General features: G+C 39.9%; 1 protein-coding gene across 15 annotated transcripts in view; it reads left to right on the top strand.

Moving 5' to 3' along the window:
- Positions 1 to 22,394, top strand: part of DMD (dystrophin) — a 2,259,748-nt gene extending 2,237,354 nt beyond the window's left edge. For 10 of the 15 annotated variants that reach the window (XM_036992000.2, XM_036992004.2, XM_036992005.2 and 7 more), the window contains 2 exons: positions 9,623 to 9,712; positions 22,281 to 22,394. In XM_036992000.2, the coding sequence (XP_036847895.2) occupies positions 9,623 to 9,712; positions 22,281 to 22,378 (188 nt within the window). In that variant the 3' untranslated portion in view covers positions 22,379 to 22,394. Of the gene's footprint in view, positions 1 to 9,622; positions 9,713 to 18,106; positions 18,139 to 22,280 lie in introns of all 15 variants that reach the window. The other 5 variants (XM_036992002.2, XM_036992008.2, XM_017674729.3 and 2 more) reach the window with 2 other exon arrangements.
- The last annotated feature ends 1,455 nt before the right edge of the window (positions 22,395 to 23,849 follow it).

The following is a 23,849-nucleotide window of genomic DNA, read 5'->3' as shown; positions in this document are numbered from 1 at the left end:
TGCGGTATTAAAGCTTCATTCACATGGGAGGCCAGAGAAGGCTTTACTATGAATCAGTATTTGTGAAGGGTTCTAAAGAATGGACTAGGAACCAAGCATACTTCGAAGAAGGAATAGCATACCTGAAGATGTAGACATGAGGACCCTGGACTAAGGGCGGGAAGGTCCAGTTAGTAGGAAGACAGGGCCCAGGCAGGAGGTGGGAGAAATAAGGCTGCAGAGGAAGGGTGGGGTCACATCAGAGTGACATGAATGTTGGGTAGATGTGTTGGACTCATTTTGGCCAGAGTCAGGGAACCACTGGAAATCACATACCAGGTAAGAAATACCTAAAAATATGGATTCTGGAAGCTGTATCTGGCCCAAAGGTAAACTTAGAGGTGGAAAGACCAGTTAGGAAGCAATCACAAAGGCCAAGTTACGGGAGTTCTGGGGGCCTAGGCTCAAGAAAAGTGAGTGATGGCATGGAGATGGACTGTAAAACATGAGGAAAGGAAATGAGGGGAGAGGATTGGGCGGGAAGAAGACAGTGGTCCTTTTGGCTGTGGACATACTGTGTATGAAAAACTGGTAGGTCTGAGTCATGTCCAGAAATAAAGTACAGGTCTGTAACTGGTATAAGAGGGCCAGCTGGAGAGATTTGAGAGTAGGCTGCACAGAATTGACAGCTGAAGGGTGTGAGATGAGAAATATGTATGCCAGGGGGGCTTGGATACAGTGCCTAGGGAAGACCTCCATGTGGGTGGTAGTATAAGTGAAGAACTGGGGAACAGGTTCAAGGAAGATGGAGGCAACAAGTCAAATGCTGAGAAGGGCTCAATGGCAGTGAAAATAAATCACAGCTCAGTGGGACACTGTGAGTGCGTTAGCCACTTCTGAGAAAGCATTTTCAGCCAAAAGAAGGGAAATTGGAGAATTTCTGCCTTTTCAATGAAATAAAAGACGAGGTAATCTTGAAAATGAGTGAGGCTTGAGGAAAGTGAAGATACTTTTGGAACATTACTAAGCAGCAACGAGGGCTCATGTAAAAGATGAATTTGTTGGGGAAATGGGCAATATGGTCTGCCAGCATTCTTGGCAGTGGTTATGAATCCACTGTTCAAATGGCCATCACAGGTTGCCAGCAATCTGATTGCTTGTTTTTCCTGCTATGCGAGGCTAGACAATAGGGGGTTTTGTGAAGATCACAAACACGTGGTCTCACCCCATTTCTCTGGAGACCCAGCATGAGTCAGCCCTGTGCTCTGTGCTTCCTTTACCCTCTTGCTCTCACCTCACAGGAAAAAAGAGGCCCCTGGCTCCTCACACTTAAAGCTTTGCTGCCTGGTATCACAGTGTGTTGCAAATTCATTTTATACTGAAGACTGTCCTTGAGAGTAGAATACAGAGAGGCAAAGTGCCCGACCAAAATTGATGGGACAGAAAGGAACGGCGGGAGTTTAGGGGACCATGGTCAGGAAAATTCAAAAGTTGGACATCACAGAAGTAAAATACTTTCAAGCAATGCCTGTGAGTGCGTTAGCCACTTCTGAGAAAGCATTTTCAGCCAAAAGAAGGGAAATTGGAGAATTTCTGCCTTTTCAATGAAATAAAAGACGAGGTAATCTTGAAAATGAGTGAGGCTTGAGGAAAGTAGTCCCCAACCTCCCCAGGAGCTGCCGAAGATTATACACAGAGCTTATTGAGAGGTGAGGTCCTTATGAATGAAGAAAGACGTGGTGGATGAGGGCACAAAGAGAAGAGCATTTCTGAGGAAGGAGATAGGGTGGTGGAAGCAAACCTAATGAACGTTTTAAGCCCTTCTAGCTGTGGGCAGAGGCGTATACTCCAGAGAAGTCAAACTGTGGAGGGTAGCCAGGTTTCAGTTCTGTTGTGAAGAAAAGATGATGTTTGGTGTTGTTTTCCCACACCTCAGAGATTTAGGGCAATGTCTACATCACATGCTCTTTCTCCACATGAGATCTGAATATAGCTAATGGGCTGTTAGCTCAGCAAATGAAAAAATACTACACGCCTTTGGAAAATCTGCAAATTGCAAAACAACTGAGTTTTAATATCCCTACTGTCATTTCTTGCTGCAGAATTTTCCCACATTTTAGCCATTAGATTCACAGCCCTGGCCCTTATGAAATGGGCAGGCTGTGGTGGTAAGTTTGTTCTCTGCAAGAAAAGACTGAATTCAAAGGTGATTTTTTTTCAACTCTTTAAGCCAATTTCATTAAAGAAGAAATTCTCTCTCCATCCCCTTCACTCTCCCTGGGCACTCTTTACAATCTTGGCTTCTGCTGTGTGGACAACCTTAAATCAAGACTGCCAGACCTCTCTCCTGAATGTCTTCTGGATAAAAACCACAATAAAAATATTACCCAAATCTGAAATCTTGATCAACCTCCAAAACATCTCTTCCAGTTTTCCAAATTACACAAAGACAGTCATTTTCCATACTTTCTTCTTTTAACTACCTTGTAATTTTTAGCTTTCTTGAAGTACTGATACACAAAACATTGCACATCTAATATACATATCTCGATGAGTTTGAACATACACATACACAGTGATACCATCACCATAGCCAAGGTACTTAACATAACCGTCATATCCAAAACCAACCCTTTCCAAGCCTTCCATCTTTCCAGTTACCTTCCTGACATTCAGATAGTATATTAAGCTTTTTTGTGGCTCCTGTTTAAAGTCCATAGTCCTTGGCGTGATACTCAAAATCCACCTTCCTCTCAGGCCCAATATTTTACTGTCTTCAAATATGATCCTCTGTCTCCATTTGCAGACCTGGTGCTCATGCACACATATCATGCTGTTACACTGATGTATGCTTTCAGTCATCTCTGGCCCTGTGCACATCCTTTCTTTTTACTCAGTTTTGTTTTGGGAACTTCATGCATTACATTTAATTTATTCAGTTTTATAGTTAGTTATTTTAGCATTTCTTTCTTCTCCCTCAAGTTCCCTAGAACTTAAGCTCCTTAAGGAGAAGGACTAAGTCTTACTCATTTTCCTTCCCATTTGAGCACCTTCTATGCAACAAATATTCAATAAAGTGTTTGTTAAATGGATGTTTTAGAAATTAAGAAGTTGAGTTGGTAGCTCTAGTTCAACATATTGTAACAGGGTCCTGAACTCGCCTCCTCCCACAGATACCCTGAATCTATAGATATATACAGAATAATTCCCTCTGCAAGAAACCCAGGAACTCCTACACATATAAGGCAAATGGGTAAGAGAGGCTGAGACACAATGTCACCATAAAGCCCACCCCTGATGTGGCAATACACTACTAGGAGAGAGCTCAAAACTCCCAGCTTCTGCACATCTGACACCCCAATTGTAAGACTTCCACCTGAGAGAGGGGCCCCTGAAACATCTAGTTTTCAAGTCAACAGGGCTTGCATCTTTGGGACTCACAAGTCTGCACAGTAACCTAAAAGACAGTACTTACAGGACTCACACAGACTGACCATGGCTAATCCCCCAATGCACAGCACTGAAATATGCCCATTCTTTCTGTGAAATAGGCCTACTTTTTTATCTTAAAAGCTTCAGCCCAAGGAGCAGATTCTCATTTAACACACATACCATGGCTGTCTACATGGAGGCCAGTGGGTGCCATCTTCATGCTCTCCTGCGTCACACCAAGTCACCAGTTATCTCCTGGAAAGGAGCATGTGCATGCATCTGGTACTCCAGTTTTGTGGCTGCTCCTCAGAAGACATCACTTGATAACCTGGCTTTGGTAGACAGTGGGTCTTGTGTTCATATGTTCAGTGGGATGGTAGCAAACAAACAAACAAAAAAAGCAGTTCTTAAATGGTATCCTCCTAGGGCTTAGTGCAGAGGGAACAGATAGAAACACACATCTCCCAGTCTTTCCCTGAAAGAGGCATATTTGCATACTTTAAAAGCTCCTGCCTGAACTCCTCCCCTTTGGGACACTGACAGGTGTTGACACATCCTCAACTACTAGAAGCCACTAAGACAAAGTAGGCTGTTTGGACAATCACAAAGATTTGCAAGATGACCAAGCGGTAGGATAGAGTTGAAAGATTCACCTACTATTACGAGACAACTCCTTCAACACTGGGAGAGGTGGCTGTTTTATCTAATGCATGGAAACTTACACAGAGAGTCAAGGAAAATGAAACGGAGGAGATGTTCCAAATGAAAGAACAAGATCAACTTCAAAAACACCTTAATGAAATGGAGATGGTTTACCTGATAAAGAGAAAATTTAAAAAAGTACCAAACGGAAATCACAGTGCTGAAGAATACAATAACTGAACTGAAACATTTAATAGAGAGCTTCAACAGCAGAGTAGATGAAGTCGAATAAGGTTCTGAGAACTCGAACATAAGGCACCAGAAGTAATCCAGAGAAGAAGAGAGAAAGAAAGGGGCAGAAAACTTCCCTAACCTCCAGAGGGAACAAATCAAGTCCAGGAAGACTAGAGAGTTCCAGATAGATGACTCCCAAGAGACCCAAACCAAGACACATTATAATTAAGTATCAAAGTGAAAGACAAGGAAAGAATTTTTAAAAGCAGCAAGAGAAAAACAATTTGTTGTATACAAGGGGACCCCTACACAGCCACCAGAAGATTATTCAGCAGAAAAATTACAGACCAAAGAGAGTTTTTATGATATATTCCAAGTGTCAAAAGAAAAAAAAAAACCTGCTAACCAAGAATACTCTTTCCAGTAAAGATGTTGTTCAGAATTGAAGGAGAGAGAGTTTTCTGAAGAAGCAAAAGCTTGAAAGAGTTCAGCACCAGTATCCTGGTCTTACAAGAAATGTTAAAGGAAACTTCTTTAAGCTGAAACAAAAGGGCTAATTATAATAGGAAAACATATGAAAATATAAATGCCACCTGTAAAGGTAACTATATAGTTAAATTCAGAGTAATCTAATGTTGTATTGGCAGGGGGGGGCGGTTAATCACTTGTAAACCTACTATGAAGATTAAGAGACAAAATTAGTAAAAATAACTATAACCACAATAATTTGTTCATGAATATGCAGGATAAAAAGATGTAAATTGTGACATCAAAAACATAAAATGTAGAGAGGGAATAAAAATGTACAGCTTTAGAATGAATCCAAATTTGGTTATTACCAACTTAAATAAATATATTTTTATGTTTGCCTCATGGTAACCACAAAGCAAAAACTTAAGATACACAAAACATTAAGAAAGAGAGCTAAGCATACCACTACAAAAAAGTATCAAATCACAAAGAAAGCAAGAGAAGAAAGGAATTATAAAACAGCCAATTTTTTGAATGCCAATAAGTACATAGTTATCAAAAATTAAATGTAAATGGATTAAAAAAATAAGACATCCCTATGCTGCCTATAAGAGACTCACTTCATATGTAAGGGCATTACATAATGACAAATGACTCAATCCAACAAGAGGATATAATATTTGTAAATATTTATGTATCCAACATTGGAGCACCTAAATACATAAACCAAATATCATCAAATCTAAAGGGAGAAACAGACAGCAATACAATAATAATAGGGGATTTTATTATTCCCACTTTCATAAAAGGATAGACCATCCAGAAAGAAAATGAATAAGGAAACACTGGACTTACTTAAACAGCACATTAGACTAGATGGGCTTAATTGAAATACATACACAACGTTCCATCCAAAAGTAACAGAATACACAGTCTCCTCAAATGCATGTGGAACATTCTCCAGGACAGATCATATGTAAGGCCACAAAACAAATCATAATACATTTAAGAAGACTGAAATCCTATCAAGCATCTTTTCTGGCCACAATGGTCTGAAACTAGGAATTACAAGAAGAAAACTGCACAATTTGTAAATATGTGTATATTAAATAACATGATCCTGAACAACCAAAGGGCCAAAGAAAAATCAAAAGAGAAATCAAAAAATACCTTGAGACAAAGGAAAATTGAAACACAATATACCAAAATTTATGGGATGCAGTTCTAAGAGGCAAGTTCATAGTGATAAATGCCTACATCAAGAAACAAGAAAAATTTCAACCAATCAACCTCACTTTACACCTCAAGGAACTAGAAAAAGAACAACAAACTTAGTCCAAAGTTGGTAGAAGGAAGGAAATAAAAATCAACAGAGAATAAAGGAAATAGAGTGGAAATAGACATGATTAATAAAATGAAGATCTGGTTTTTTGAAAAGAAACAAAATAGGCAAACCTTTAGCTAGACTCACCAAGAAAAAAAGAGTCAAATAAACTCAGAAATATAAAAGAAGATGTTACAACAGGTCCCACACAAATACAAAGGGTCAGAAGACACCTAGGAACAATTACACACTGTCCAATTTGACAACCTAGAAGAAATGAACAAATTCTTAGAAACATACAGCCAGCCAAAACGGAATCATGAAGAAATAGAAAATCTGGAAAGCCCAATTACTAGGGAGAAGATTAAATCAGTAATCAGAAACATCCCAATAAACAAAATTCTGGACCAGACAACTTCACCAGTGTGTTCTAACACTTAAAGAATTAATACCAATCCTTCTCAAACTCTTCCAAAAAAATACAAAAGGAGGGCATATTTACAAACTGATCATACAAGGCCAGCATTACCCTGATACCAAAACCAGACAAGGACACCACAAGAAAATTACTGGCCAGTATCCCTGATAAACATGGATGCCAAAACCTCAACAAATATTAGCAAACAAAATTCAACAGAACATTAAAGGAATCATACACCGATCAAGTGGGATTTATTCCAGGTATGCAGAGACAGTTTGACCATCTGCAAGTCAGTGACACACCACATTAATACAACGAAGGATGAAAATCATGACTGGCCCCTACTTACATCATAGCTGCTAACAGTCCATTGGCCAAAGCAGGTCACATGACCATGTCCAAATTCCCGGGCCAGGGAAGCACACTCCCTACAACGCACGGTCACTGTGACTCTGTTTACACGGACCCTCTTGGTGTTCTTTGAGCAAGTCAATCATCACATACCCCTCTCAAAGTCTTCATATTTGCTATTCCTTCTGTCTGATGTACTCTTTCCTCAAAAGTCTACATGGTTCACACCTTCACATTCTTAAAATTTTTGCTCATCTGTACCTCATCAGTGAGGGCTTCCAAGACTCCTCTTTCTGAAGAGTCTTCCTCACTGCCGCTCACTCACCCTTTCTCCTGAAAGTCTGTCACCGTCTGATGTACCTATATAATTGACTATTTGTTTAGCCTGTGTGCTTCCATAAGCATGTGAGTTCCACAGAGACAGGGCTTTTTGCTTATTGATTTCTATAATGCCAGCACTCTGAACAGTGCCTGGCATATAGTTGGCTTTTGATAAACACCTAAACAAATAAACTAACCTTCCTGCTTTTAAATTTTTGTGGCTTTTTAGACACTTAAAATCTGGCTCAGTATTGAATAGTCCAGTGTTAGGACTCTATAATTTCAGGTGTTATTTGGCTGTTTTAAGTTTCCCAGTGTAATTTGACACAGAAAGTATTAGGCATTAAGCAGTTTTCAGTGTGTTGATTCACCGCTACTCATGCATATGTGTGATAAATCTAATATTGCTTCTTAAAAGAAGATGACTTAAACCAAAGGATTTTTCTTATATACTGAGACAATTCTGAGAAAAAGAAGGAAACAAAGTTACACTACCTAGGATGTAATAGGCACTCATAAAATGTTTGAATGGATACATTTATCACTGTCCTGAAAGTCTTCCATTAAAACAAATAAGCCAATTTTATATACATACTTGATTGACATCATTAGGTTTATACTTTATAATTTGGTCCTTGAAATAATTCAGGGAGAGAAATGCCTATCACTTCATTGAACTGTACCTGATTCATTAACATAGTAGAGTTTCTAGAGCTCCAGTATGATGTAATTAAACAGTCAGAAATAGTAACATCATTGCTCAAGAGGGTCTCTGTTGGTTCCGATTTATTCTGTGAGGCTTACTATCACTAAAGGAGCCGCCATTAAAAATGTTTCATGATTTCCAATTTGGCAAAAGTTTGCATCTGTAATGGAACAAAGAGGTGTAATCAAATCTGCAGTTGTTAGGATCCTGTTCTGGCAATATTTCACTCATTCCATCCTCACCAGATAACGGTAGTTTAAACTCACAGGGAAAAAAAGGAACTAAAGATGGCTGAATTTCACTTTTTCATTTCTAAAGGCATACATATAAGCTAAGAGAGAGGAGTGCGTGTGTGTGTGTGTGTGTGTGTGTGTGTGTGTGTGTGTGTAGACAAGTAGATAGATAGGGTAGATACTGTAACTTCCTTTTCCACCTAGTGACCTTACTTCTTCAGCACTCAGTATTTCAGAGTTTTCCTGTGGTACATTACTATGAGACTCACAGAGTTTTTTTTGTCCATCCCAGGTCCTTAGCCCTCTGTCCTAATAATGGTATATTCAGCCAAAGCAGGTATATTGGCCTGATATCCACCTAGGATGTGATTTTTGTCTTAATGGTGAGCAGCACCATTAAGGATTCTTTCAGCTTGTGCTTTAAAAAACAAGGATGAAAGCTTAATAATAAATGCAGGATTATAATCACAGATGAAAATCCAAGCCCTATGTGAACCTGAGGTTGTCCTTAAGCATGGTCATTATTGTTGATTCACCAAAGCAAGGTTTTGTTTTAGATACAAGGGACAATGTGCTGAATAAATAGAGCTTGAAAAAAAGTGATTTTCAGTATTGGAAGATTTTATTAAAAATTAATTTCCAAGGGCATTCAAAGTATAAAACAATTTTGTTTGCACTGAAGTAATTTCTCCTTTACTGCAAATGCTGTTTGAGGTGTATTTCTTTAACATGTGAATCAAGAGAAGAGACACACATCAACCAAATCAACAAGGAGACTGCCCAAAAAAGACCTTCCATCCCTAAATTCCTTTCCTTCCAAATCATCACTGTCTCACATAAACAAATTCTTAAAAATTAAAAAAAAATATTTCCCCTTTATAAGCCTCCAAAAATGTTATGATAAAGTAGTTCCATGTAACAAAAAGGAAGAGAACATAATTCCCCAGTCCTTAGAATATTAATATCTTATTATCTATATAGGTCATATGTGGCTTTTTCTGCTTATTACATGGGACCTTAAAGGTACTTGAATTTTGTTTGTATTTTTAGTTAAATGTCACAGGAAAGTGGGAAAAACACCTTAGTGTCTCCACTCCTTTCTTACCTTCATAAAGCCAAATGCAGAATGTCACACTGTTATTTTCTTTTGTGTTGAAGAGACACACTGCAAGTGTCCAGTAATGATGTTTTATTATGCAAAGAAAAATGTTCCACATTTGTTAATGTAGCATGAAAAACTTAACTTTATCTCAACTTCAAAATAGATACACAGTTTTCTTCTTCAAAGAAAACTACCTAGATAAATCCCCACACAGAACTCTTCCTTTTAACGAGCTGTTCCCTAATTATTAGGCTTGAGGGGTTATTTTTATTTATGTTATTTATGAGCAAGTGGAAATGAATTGATAATGGACCTTTAAACGGGATTGTGGACCTCTTTTTTCTAGTGGCTCTATTTTTTTTGCCCTAAGTGTAATTGGCTGTCGTTTGTGTTTGCTTTCCCTCAGGGGAGGAAGATCTCAGTCCTCCCCAGGACCCAAGCACAGGGTTAGAGGAAGTGATGGAGCAACTCAACAACTCCTTCCCTAGTTCAAGAGGTAAGCTCCACTCTTTAGAACTCAGACTTCCGGGAATGAGGCTGCTCATTTCCATACCCAACGAGTATGGAAGCCTTTATTTGTGGAGGCTGATGGGTTGATTTTAACATATAACATTAACTTTCCATGCTGAAATAAACACATGCTGATAGAATGCCAAATTGGGATCATTGTGAAGAGATTTTTCTTCTTAAATGTGAATTTCTGGTGTGGATGAATGAATTTTCTGGTTCCTGGATTCTGGTTTAGTTTCAAATACCCCTGTAGTCAAGATGTTTCTAGAAATAGGAATACTACCATATTTGCAAAGTATTTTACTTGCTTTGCACATGCATCTGAAGAGTTCTTTACAAGACAGCTTTTACTTAAGGGCAGTTATGACATGACTTTTACAGACAAGGAAATTAGTGCCCTGGTTGTGCTGTGCCAGGGACTGAGTTCCTACACAGTACAGCAAGGTCCAGAACATGCGTAGTGTACAGTGAGAGTGGGGACTCTGACGTCCAATCTGATGCCCTTCATATTTAAAAATTGTATCTTACCCCATTGTTTAAACGTAGGTACAGTTAAATCTTTATATACTGCCTGTTGGTGGTGTTTTTTTCCAGTTCCATGGATGGAACACAGTCTTTGCAAAGAAAGGCACAAATATTAATGTCATTATTTATTTCTCCCCATAACTTGGCCTTGTGTATTTTGCCCCTCATACAAATCCAGCATTTTATCCAACCAAATTTTCCCATGGTCCAGTATGAGCTTCACGTCTTACTGGGGCTGGGGAGGCAGGGTGCTGCTAGTGTTAGTGTTTTGGAGTATTTTGGTTTACTGCCCCGACAGATAGCAAAGTCACTGACCCACCTTCCTCCAGTGAGTCAAAAGAGTGGCCACAGTCAATCACCCGTGAGCAAGTAGAGGAAAGCCCAGAGAAGCCGAAGGCAGAAACACAAGGCTCTGTGGCCAGTCACCGGCCTCCCTCACGGGCAGCCCAGGTGGCAAGGGCCGCAGAGAATCTCGTTGTGTGACCCTCTCCATAAGGGCAACGAGGAGGGTGTTTTGAGTCATATGTTTTCCCTATCTTCGTTCAGTGTCAGTTCTCAGTGGCCATTTCCTAGTGATTTGATGTATGAGTGAACACTGTGCAGTGCACATTAAAAGCAATCGTGTCCTGATAGAGTGTTGCTAAGGAACCGTCAGGGGAGGCTAATTTTAAATGTCTGTACCAGCCATCTTCTCACTGCTGAGCACCTCTGATGGGTTGATTTTAACATATAAAAATCTCATCTGTCTTCCACCCACCACCACACCCCACACCTGCCCCCCTCCTCTCCCTAGATGCCATAGTTCATAATGAGACAACCACACGCCAGTTTGACATAAATCAAATGCTTTCTCCTTTATCCTGCCAGTTGTAGTAGCACCTGTTATGCACCCCTGGAGGTATTAAGGATGCAAAGAATAAATGCCAACTTCCTTGCCTTCAAGGTGTTTACAGTCAATTGGGGAGGCAGACTTCCAAGGAAGTTCATAGCACAGCATAATCATAATATTGCTCTACTAGAGATGCCTGTGACCTGAGTGAACCCCAGAAGCACCCCTTTACGTAAATCAGGGGGTTAGCCTCAGGCAAAGCAAATGTCTTCTTCAAGATCATACAGCTGCTAGGGGGCCACAACTTTGGGCCCCCCATCTAGCACACATTTCATTGACCTCAGGCTTTCCCATGAAGGTTACAGACTCGTGTCCTATCCCCACCCCTCAAACTGAAGGCCTGTGTACCCGCTCTGTGGAAAGTCAGTGGCAGCTTTGTTAGTGCTCCAGGCATTTCTTTCACATGTGGTAACTAGAGCACAGCGGAGAAGGGGCTCCATCAGTGCCCCGGAGCTGCTTCCCTACAGGCAACCTGTATGTACAGGGGTCTCTGGTCCATCCTGATTATCTCTGAGGGGAAGTCTTTGGCATCCTCTCCCTGCATCTCCCTTTTAAAATCCTTGAAGCTAGATGCCACATGGGTATGGAAGAAGCCCCCTAGGTTAGAAATATAGCTCCTCTGATAGGGCGTTTGGCAGTTAGCATCTGTGATGCTTACTTTACTTGTATGATATTGATTTACTTATATAGAAACATGCGAAGCTCTATTCGGGCCGCCTGGATAGTGTTTACAAAATTAGTGCTTATGGAAGCATATCATCCCCTGAGTACTAATTTGAGTTCTCAAATATGGGATAAGGCAGCTTTGTCTAATTCCACTCCTTAAGCTCCTACTTACTCAATAGTACCTGCTGGCCTAGAGAATTAATTCATTTTCCTGAAGAAAACACAGTCAAATAAACAAACAAAACTTAGCAAGAGAGTAGATAAGGTGCTAGAAGATCTGGCTCATCTTTCAGTGACACTAGGACCTTGACATTTCTTTCTTTTATTTATTTATTTATTTATTTATTGCTACTTCCCATCATATTTGGCCTTACCATAGGCCCTTCACATTTCTGCACCCAGTTCCAATGTTTGTGCATTTCCCCCCACCCCACCAAGCAATATGCTTTGCCACCAGCTTGGTGTCCTGCAGTTCAGCTCCATTCTGATATAGCCTACCTGGACACAGCATCAGACCCCACAGGTTATGGGCTCAGTCCCACAAGACGTCCCCTCCCCCACTTCATACGCCACTTGCAAACCCAGGGCCCACCTGCTACAGACTAGAGGTTCCAGTGATCCCCTCCTTGTGTTCGATTCGTTTGCTAGAGGGGCTCACAGAACTCAGAGATACATTACACTTCCTAGATCACTGGTGTATTATAAAAGGATATAACTCAGGAACAGCCAGATGGAAGAGGCAACTAGGGCATAGGGCAAAGTGTGGGGAAAGCACAGAGCTTCCAGAGGAAGGGGGCACCCCATGGCACTGCCAGCACCTCCACTTGTTCCCAAGCCTAGAAGCTCTCCCAGCCCCGTCCTTTTGGGTTCTTACAGGGCTTCTTACATAGGTGTTGTTGGTTGATTAAATCATTGCCTCTGGTGACTGGACTCGAGCTCCAGCCCCTCTGTACTCCCTGGAGGTCTGGGGTTGGGACTGGAAGTTCCAGCCCTCTAATCACACTGGGGCCTGCCCTGGCAGCCAGCCCCATCCTTCGAGACTTTCCAAAAGTCACCTCCTTAATAAAAGACAGTTTGATGCCTCTGAACACATGAAATTCCAAGGGTTTTAGGAGCTCAGTGCCTAGAAAGGGAATGAAGACCCAATATATAGTCATTATAAATCACAATATCACACCTTTCTCTCCCCAAATTCAAATGGATGAAAGAGTCTCATCCTTGTAAACATTGGGTAATATCAATGCACTCGAAGACATATTTTTTGGATGCTTGATTTCTAACTAAAAACTTTATTTTGAAAGAATAGAGAATGTATGTATATACTTATATATATAGTAGGGCTTAGTGGGGACATCTTACCAGTTAGTAGGTATGTTAGTTTAATAGTAAGCAGAAAATATTGAAAATCTTAACATTTGGGGATTACAGACTCTCCCAAATGAAAGAGCTTTACAAGGTCATCTTACTGTCTTTGACATCTGAAACAGCAGCTTTCAACCTTTTTTGACTATTATCTGTAGTAAGATTAACATTTTATATCTCAAACTGGGGTTAGGATATAAAATAAGTTATGTGTGTGTGTTTACACACACATATGTATACAGCCACCTTATATATACACTACATATATGTGTGCAAGTCATGTATGCAAAGATCAGAAACAAAAGTTTTATGGCACAGTACTTTCTATACTAAATGTAATTCACACTGTTTTATTTAAAACTATATTTATTTCTCTGTTTTATTTAAAGATAAAATGCTGATTGCAACCCACTAGATCAGTGTTCTGATCCAGCGGTTTAACAATACTGATCTAAATGACCAAGGTTTTCCTTGCCCAGTTGAATATATTTCCTTAAAAAATTAAATTTCAAGAGTTTCAGCATGGAAGTTTCTACCAAGACCTTGCTAATGTCTTAGAGGACATTGTACTTTTAAGCCAAGTCTGCTATCCATGTTCCCATTGTTGTGTTACAAAAAATGAAGTTCACGGTTGCTGCAGCTGTTTCAGACAGCTGTTGGAGTAACTCAAAACAGATGTCAGAGCTAGAGGTCTGACATTTAGTGGAAATAGGCTGTTAAATACCACCTCATGGTTTACTTAACCCTGCTAGATAATTGCCCACAGAGGAAAAGGCTTTTTTTTAATTATGTTTTTTATAACTATAAAGTATATAGATAAGGGAGTTACTGTGTACTTTAAATGTACAACTTTTTTTGTTACACTTAGCTGTAGTTTTGACTCATGGCTCAAGTTTTAAGGTATCAACTAATCTTCATGTTTTATTTTTACTAAAAGTACCTGGAAGCTCAAAGTGCCTCACTCATAGCCATTTAAGTTCAGTTAGGCTTTTGATCGTATCCTGATGGCTTTGCTAAACTGTTATCCAAATTAATAAAGGGGTTGTGTGCTTCTACCTTTTGTGATTAACTAGTGGCCAACACTGTCGTGCATGATAGGCCAGGTAAACTGCAGGGTGCCGAAGGTGTCAGTGTGTGCACATTTAGTTTTGTGATTATATCTTCCCTGATTAATCTCTTGATATAGCTAGTCACAACCACTTGAGGGATTTGAGTGGCTCAGTGTATATGAAACACAGAACATTAGCCACTTTCTTTCTGATCTATTTCTCTATCTGTAATCTGTCCCTCTGTCTATAAGTATATGTAGGAGTTGAATTCCATGCTAATAAAAATTGTTTTCTACTATCTAAGTCTCCACCATTATTCGATGAGAACACTACATGGGTAGAATCAACAATAAACATAATTTAAAAATAAACTCTTCAAGCATATATCAACATGTCCCTGATCACTTAGCAGTCTAACAAAGGTATTTTTATATAGATGTGCATTCATGAATGAAATGCTTCCCCAGACAGTGTGTATTGGCCTCTCTAAGACTGAGGTGCTGCTGTATGTAGATTAATGACTGATCAGATACAGGGTAAGCCTTTAGTGCAATGACAATTCAGAAAGCAGGCCTCAGTGCTCTGTGGGTATTTCTGCTGCCTGTATAATCTCTTACTGACCTACCTGTGCCACGGTATCTTTATCCCCAACAGCCCATGCCATCTTCTCTCTCTCTTACTACTCTGGCCCACATACATTCTGTTAAACGCCTCTAAATCAGCAACCCAACAAGCTTTGCAAAACCTGCCATCTTCTAAAATCAGGTCTTGTCTGTAGCTCTTTTATGGAATAGGCAACATAAAGAACAAAGGCAGAGGGAAACCTCACATACCCCCTTTCAGGCACCATTCAGTTTCCTATTGGCTTCTATAAAGGATATGAGCTGCTAGTTCCTTCTACCAGGCACCAGCAAACTACAGTCCATGGGCCAAGTCTGGCCCTCTACCTGTTTCCATAAATACAGTTTGTTTTGGGAACACAGGCATGCCCATCCGTTTACATCTGGTGTGTGGTTGCTTTCTCACTTACAGGCAGGCTGGTTGTGCAGAGCTGAATAGTTACTACAGAGAGTGTGGCTTGCAAAGCCTAAAATATTTACTGTCTTGCCCCTTACAGAGAAAGTCCACCAAGCCATGCTTTACACTGTCATATTCTTGTCCATTCTAGCTCATTACATATACACAGTCAGAACTTGGTAGTGGTCAGCGTCAGCTCAACAACTGCTTTTGAATTGATTTATGTATTTGTATCTACATTCACCCAAGATTGTGCATGTTTCAATATTTAAAGTATAGCCATTTGAACCTTCTTTCGCATAAAATAAACAGAAACCCTAAGAAGGGACTCATTCTTCCTTACCTTTCTCAGTCAGTGAACTGCGATAAAGCAGCTAAAGGTACCCAGAAACAGTTATGTCCTGGGAATCTGACTCTGAATAATGAATTACAACCAATCAAATCAGGTTCCTACTGCCTGGAGAAACTTGACTCATCCATCTCAGACCAAATCCTTTATTTAGATTCAGGACTCCCCCACCACACTTCCTTTTTCTCTTGATTCATTTCCTGACAACATACCACGTGGCCAGATGGACACCCTTGGGGAAGATCTAAGTAAACTTATTTCCAAAGAATGTATGAAGTAAAACTTTTATCTGGTACTTTATTGGTAAATAATTTTTTAAGTGGTGCAACAAGTTAGTCTCTATCTTGTCAGTGTAGAAACTGTTCCTAATACAGTAGAAAACATTACTTGTTTTAACCTTAAAACAAAAAGCTAACCTTCCTTTTGCACTACATTAATGAGCCCACTGGAGCCTAACTGATAAGGGAGGATTGTGAAAGGGATGAGGGTTAGCATAGCTCTAAGAAGTCCATTGTACATAAAACATGGTTTTAGAAGAAGTATCTTAAAACCCAGATCTCTTGTTGCGTGTTCACCAGTGACCAGTTGATACTGAGCTCTGACTATAGCTTGGTGTAGAGTTAATAATGATATGTAACCTTTACTATTCTAGAAACCATAGTTACATTCCATAACTAAATCAGTCATACTGCTTTCTAACAACAGCATCCTTCCACTGTATTTCCCAAAGTTCTTAAGTTTTAAAATAGACCAAAGTTAGAAGACACAACAAACAGGTCACCAGCCCCAGGCATCCAAGCTAAAAGATAGCAGGCAAGGCCAAGTTGCCTAAAACACCAAAGGGCTCTTGGCCATGACCTAGTGGCTATCTTACTAATTGAGTTCAGCCAGCATTTATCAAATACCCGGTGTTGAGATACACTATAAGGTATCGGGCATAGAGAGGTATGTGAGCAAAATGAGGCCCTGCCCTTAAGGATTGCTCACAGTCTTGCAGAAGAAGGAAATGAATTCTACTATCAGCCAGTATATCCATGAAGTATAAAGATTAAAAAAAAATAACTCTCTAAAGGAGTGAAAAGGAGTGGGGTGAGTGCTTCATGCTAGAATTCACTTGAGTTACCAAGGATGAAGGGCCTTTATGCTCCCTTCCCTGGTTCCTATCGCCTGGAATGGGCCTGCCACTGAGAATACCCACAGCTGAGGAGCCAGTACCCTTTCTCTCTTTTCCCTGATCTGAGGAGTGTCATGAATACCCTGGCCAAGCTGACATGGTCAAGCATACAGTCTTTACACTGCTAAGAAATCTCCGACTCGGGAAAATTTGGAAGGAAGGGAAAAAGGGAGGAAAGGAGAGTTATACCTAGAAAACCTTTAGATAGGTACTAAAGTTTTAAACCCTGAACTTGAGCTTCTGGAGATTTCTTTTAGAACAGTAGCTCCATAAATCTTCATTCTAGACTAGGAGTTCTCAGACTGTTTCGGGGGATCTTAGTCTTCTTGGAGCCCCTGAGCGTGGTGGGTCAGGGAGCAGGGAGATGTGTACAGGATCTCTCACAGCTCTGCTTTTACCTGCTGTAAATACTGTGATTTCATATAAGATTGTTTTAGGTAGTGTCATCTTGCTAAAGTCAAAGTTTAAAAACCAACATTTCATTTCAAACATCCTAAAGATAAAGGGAAATTGCATGCCCGAGACATGCTAGACTATGGTCCAGAGGTCCCTAATTTTCTGTCCAATTTTACTCATTATCATAGAAAACTCTCTCATCAGAACCTGCTTTTCAAAAATACATACATACAGAGGTGGGTGGACTTCTATAAAACAAATGAGGCCAGTGGCCTGCAGCCATGGACTCTCAAGGCTCCTGGTATCTGTTGAATATGGAGGAGGAAGTTGAGGCTTATTCCTGGATCTTGGCTCTATCGTTTGTTTGCCCATTAGTGGGGTTTACCTCCTTCCTCGTTTTTTTCTACTTTCTCAGATGCCCCCTCTCCCCTCGTGGGCATGCTCAGCTTCTGCCAGACAGAGCAAGTTCTCCCAAGAGGATAGCGTCTAGCCTCTATGCAGCACTCTACCTTGCATTTGGGGGGCAGTTTTTGGTACACAAAGTCAATGACTATTTATGTTTTGGTGTGTTGTCAAGAGTGAAGAGGTTAAGATTGGGGGCATTAAGCTTGAGATTCTACAGTCCCTCTTGAAAACAATGCTCAGTGTGTCAGATTCCTATGCTGTGCCAGCTTTCATCCAATTTAACGCATGAACTCTATGGATTCTGTAAGTGATGTCTCCCAGACGTGTTCTGTTTACACTGATTTTAAGTGTATGTTAAGGTTATTTGACTGGATGTGTCTTTTGGGTTTTTTTTGTTTCTGTTTTTTTTTTCCAGAAGGGAATAAATGAATTGTCATCTCAACATTTGTTTGGTAAAAGCAGCAAATTGGTATGAAACTGTATATTGACGCATGTTATGTTTTTTTCCTTTCTGATATCTCTGCCTCTTCCTCTCTCTATTATTAAAGGAAGAAATACCCCTGGGAAGCCAATGAGAGAGGTTAGTGAGATTCAGGCTCACAGCCATGGCTTCTGTCTGTCTCATCCCGCTTTCTATGTTTGGCGTTTGTGTACGAGTTGTGTGCGTGCACGCGCATGTGTGTATTACACGTGTCATCATCTCAGGATGGAAGTCACCTCCCCACTTGCAGCTCATGAGGAACGTTCCTCAAATATTCACTGCCATTGTCATCACCATGACAGGCATCTCTAGAAAATGGCAGCCCTTTGCAGTCCCCAGGTTGGAATCCTCTAGGTCATCTGTTGCCATTCACAACGCAAACAAAACCTTCAAAATAAATTTAGCCTTGAACATAATTCATGAGTCATAAAGCTTCCTTCTACTTCTGGGACCCTGATGTTTTCTGCCTGTGCCCTTGGTTTTTATTCTTCTGGAAGGACTTCATTTTATTTTTTTATTTATTCCTGGTTCCAATGCTCCCTCTTTCCCACTTTAGCCAGTATTTCTTGAGCACTTACTGTGCACCAAGCAGTGTTCTAAGCCCTTGCCATCTTTTTCATTATGTAATCTTGATGACAAACCTGTGAGATAGGTACTCTTACTAACCCCATTTTAAAACAAGGAAACTGAGCCAATGAGAGGGTAAGCAGTAATATCCAAGGTGACAGAGTCAGGATTTGAATCCAGGTAACCTGGGTCCACAGCCACATTCTTTTAAGTCTTACGCTTTACTGCCACTTTAGAAAATGGTGTTTGAAAAGCTTATGTCATCTCTGCTTGCCCTTTAGAAAGTGCTCTTTTTATAACTGGCATTTGGACCTAGAGAGAACATCACCAATTAGGGATAAAAATTGAATGTTGGAGTCTTGAGGGTTTTGTTGAATGCCTGTTAATGGGTTAAAAAGGGTAGGTTACAGCATTACCAGTAAATGTGGTTTGGGGCTTTACAGCGAAAGCTGCTTCATACTCCCTCTTCTGCCAGGAATGTCGCCTCAACATTGAGTTACCTAATCAAATGGCTGTTGGATGACAAACTGTTGAGTGACAGTCCAAGTGAAACAAGATTGTCCTTACGAAAAGTCTAGCAGGAAGGACGTGAGAAGGAAAGTTCTTCTGTGGATGGCAATAGCATGTGCTATTCTGGGAAACAGGTTGGACGGGTGGTGGGTCCTTATATAAGAAGGTTCTGGATCCTTAGCAACAGAATGGAGAAGAGTAGCCACTGATTCATTTGAACATAAGGAGTCATACTGGAAATTCTGCCAAGACCATGCCAAGCAGCAAGTATAATTAATTTAATGATCCTTCAGTGTGTCTACACCAGAGCTCCCCTCCAGCGCTTGGGGCAGTGGGGGCCTAGGGAGGGAATGGTAAGCTGGGAGGAGAAACTGAGGAAATCTGACTTGGTGAAGCATTGAATGCTGACAGTTTGCCTGGCTCACGTACTTCTTATGTGAGACTTCTTGGGTTCATTCTTATGGTTCAATTTTAAGGTAAGTGCCCCTTAAAATTTATTTTCACTTGTTATAAAAAGTTGCACCTTAATTTTGATCACACTGAACATGTTTCTCTCATGAACAAATTTTAGAAAAGGCCAGCACATACCATTCAAGTCATCTAGGCATTTGGAAACTTTACTACCTGTGGTATGTTATAGCCAGAAGAGTTTCCAGAAAACCAGAGAATCAAAACAATACTGATCATGTCAGTGCTGTGAAAATATCCCCAATGTACAGACCAGATATTTTTTAAGATTAAATTATAGAGAAAAGATAAGCAAATGTCAATGCAGTATTCTGCCTCTGCTTTGACCAACTGAATGCTAAGCATTTATTTGTATTTTTAAAAAACTGAGTGCCAGATTGCTATTGAGGTCTTGGAGGTCTGCCAGAAAGTCTCAATTCCAATCACTGCGGCAAACAACTCCCCTTAGGCAGTGGTGGTGTGTGAAGCTAAATGCGTCGCAGTTAACTCCAACTTGGAGAAACACACAACTGCCCTAACGTTCAACGCCTGGTGCCTTTGTGTTCAACAATCCTTGCTCAAGAATGGATTAAATTAATACTTTCTATAGACGTATTTTTGTGTCAACTTGTGCCTGAAGCCGATTGCAAATGTCTGAAGCCTGCCTGCTTTCCAGTGCCTCTTGTGCTCCTAGTATGATATTGTCATTTTGACTTTAGAAAAATCTGTCAGGTAAAATTAATGACCTCACTAATGGTCTTCCTTATACACATGGATAATGGACTTAGGATACAAATCTGTTTTCTGCATCTATGTCATGGTGCAGCTTCATGCCTCCAGTGCACTGAGGTATTATTCTTTGGGGCAGTATTTTTGTCAGAGATAGAATTTTTTTTCTGGATTTAATGAAAACTTCCATGACAAACATTGGAATCATTAGTCTGGTGGGACAGGTGTTTGTAAATAAAGTAACCAAAGGCGTAATATGGATATAGTGACGCAACTCTTTTAACGTTCATTTTTCTAGCATAGGGACAGCCACGAGGTCATTTGTGAACATTTAACCATCTAGACAGGTTAAAGGCCACCTAACATTCTGTGGGACTGTGTGTAGTGTATTAAGAATAGTGAACCTCTATTTTACCTGGTGACTTAAACTAACAGATACCCCTACAACTGATGCCTTTTGAGACACTCAAGAAAGAGCCTTGCAGGTGGTAACGGAACACCATTTCAAGGAGTAGAAGCACTACCTGGCTATATAATCTGTAAATGCATTTACTTGTCTTACCTTCTGAACTGTAGTCCATGTCCCCTAGCACATAGTCTAAAAGAGGCCCTTTTTTGATTTTCATATCAATAACCCAATGGGAAAAAAATGAATTCTACCCTGATTTATGTTTCACATACTTCTCACTGAAACTCAATTGCACTAATAAAGCTCAAAGAGATTTACCAACTTGGTCTCCTTAATGTAAATGGCTCAGTGGCATTAAACTTTTAATAAGTCTTAGCTTGATCTGGTGCCATCACTGTTTAAGTGCCTGCCTATGAATCCTCTTCAGATATTCTCTATCATATATTTAAAAACGATATGTCTCTTGAAATACGTATTAGAACAGAATACCTACCCCAGACTATCTTTAATTTTTATAGGGATTTTAACAATTATGGGAATCTGTAAAGTTGATACATGGCACAGCAGTAATAGCCTAGTAAAGCATTTTTAGTTCCAAAGGCAGTACTTGACTAGTGGCATGATTTACTAATGTCCAAGAATTAAAATTAGCCATATAAAAATACAGGACATATATGAAAAGGCAACTCATAATGTCTCAAATTACTTTACTCTAGATTTGAATTTTGCCACAAAGTACCAGGGGCATTCGCACTGCTTTCATGCTCATGCCAGGGGATTAATGCTAAGGTCATGTCACATTATTAAAAGGCTATTCCGATAGTTAACCCTCGTTTAGGAGGAGATCAAAAATGGGTTCAGAGGATACCAGAATCTGTGCTATACATGTGGGTCAAATTATAATTAGGCTCTAGAATAAGTTGGAATGAAAACTGATTTTTATTCTGAAGCCTCCTAATTCAAGTGTTAATAGTCTACAGAAAGGTCAGTTCAAGAGTTCATTTTTCAACCCAAGTAAAAGCAGAGAGAAAACAGTCACCTCCACCACAGCCTTAGAAGTGAGCCAACAGCTTTTAGAACAGCCTTGAAATGAACGTTTCATGTTGTGGTGATGTGGTAGTAGTGATGCTAATGGCGATGGCCTAGGGCAGTGGTGGCAGTTATTTGATAATAAAATAATTTTGTACGGATACATAGTAAGTAATCTCCCCCAAGGTGGAGTAAGTGGATCCCATCACGAAATAACACCTGTTATGACAGGGATCTTGTGCTTATCCATGGAATCCTTTTTGGTATTTACAATGGGAACATGAGTGCAATCGCTGACATTTTCCATTTAAATGGCACCAGCAGCCTGACCCAACATTAAGCTGGTACTAATAGCGTGGAGTGGCTTCATTAACAAGGCTGTGTTTCTTCCTGGAAACTGGTGGAAACTCAAACCCTGTTGTGTATACCCTCAAAACGCAGCTTCTGTGTTGTCTTCACCTACAAATGGGAGATGGTTTCCCACACAGCAGAGTCAGGGTGATGACATCAGCATCTTGCGTAAAAGCCTGTCTTTCTCTTTGTTTTCCAGGACACAATGTAGGAAGCCTTTTCCACTTGGCAGATGATTTGGGCAGAGCGATGGAGTCCTTAGTTTCAGTCATGACAGATGAAGAAGGGGCAGAATAAATGTTTTACAACTCCCGATTCCCGCATGGTTTTTATAATATTCATACAACAAAGAGGATTAGACAGTAAGAGTTTACAAGAAAAAAAAAATCTATATTTTTGTGAAGGGTAGTGGTACTATACTGTAGATTTCAGTAGTTTCTAAGTCTGTTATTGTTTTGTTAACAATGGCAGGTTTTACACGTCTATGCAATTGTACAAAAAAGTTATAAGAAAACTACATGTAAAATCTTGATAGCTAAATAACTTGCCATTTCTTTATATGGAACGCATTTTGGGTTGTTTAAAAATTTATAACAGTTATAAAGAAAGATTGTAAACTAAAGTGTGCTTTATAAAAAAAAAGTTGTTTATAAAAACCCCTAAAAACAAACACCTACACATACACATCATACACACACACACACACACACACAGTTTGAGGCAGTGCATTGTTTTTAGCGTGATATCCATGTGAAATTCATAGTTTTCTTTTCTTGCATATTAAAGTTAGGACCTCTAACACCACAAATGACTACTTCACATTGTTCTTTTTGGAATTGTGGACTGACTGGGACTGACTGTGGATTTTCATTGTATACATCTATATGTCTACAAGTATGTAAATACTGTAGGTATATAGATAAACAGATACAAACTTCTCAAGACCTTTTACACTTCTTGTTCAAATGTTCTTGCTCCTTAATGGAATGAAATTGCTTCTGGTCATCCACGCCTGCCTACTTGGTCTCGAATGAATGTTCCCTGGAGCCTGAAGCCAGAAGGAAACTACCACACTAAAACATTTGTCTAGGGCTCCAGCTGTTTCTCCTTTTAAACTTTTCACTGACAACTAGAGTATTGAATTTTTTTTAAAGGGACATATGAATGCATTCACAGGACTTATTATGTCCAAGTAGTCCACTGGTTGATATATTCAGCTTCCCGCTGCTGGCAATGCCACAATTGAGTTAATGATGTTTTGGTAGGAGTCAGACCGTCTTCCATGTCCAGTGGAAGGCATATTGAATGCCCAGGCAGTAGGACTGTGGTAGGGCTGGAGGGCTATGAATTCCCAGCCCATCCCTGTGAGGGATATTGGATGAATGGTCATAACCATACAGAGAGATCTTTATAATTACAACTATATTCTTCTCCCTCGTCTCACAGTCAAACATCGGAGAGTGTTGTGGTTTTTCTTTTCTTCAAGATTTTGTTTTCCCAGTGCAGTGAGTTTTTGAATGCCACGAGACTTAATTTAAAATAACCCTTGGGAGATTGTGTGCAACAGTAGCCTCGTCACATTGTGATCCTCGTAAATAATCACCCAGAAGTCCATGAACTGCGTCTCCTTCCTTTGCATTTCTCTAAAAGTAATTCCACATAGGTTTGTAAGTAGGAACACAAATTGATTCAAATGTTCTGAAAGCTTCTCCAAAACCCTCTTTGGTGAATTAGGTAGGTCAACTATATCAACGAAAATTGTTCAGAA

This window comes from Manis javanica, chromosome X (genome assembly GCF_040802235.1).
Source record: "Manis javanica isolate MJ-LG chromosome X, MJ_LKY, whole genome shotgun sequence".
NCBI lineage: Eukaryota > Metazoa > Chordata > Mammalia > Pholidota > Manidae > Manis > Manis javanica.
The sequence above is the reverse complement of the archived record's forward strand: the minus strand, read 5'-3'. Positions and strand labels throughout refer to the sequence as shown.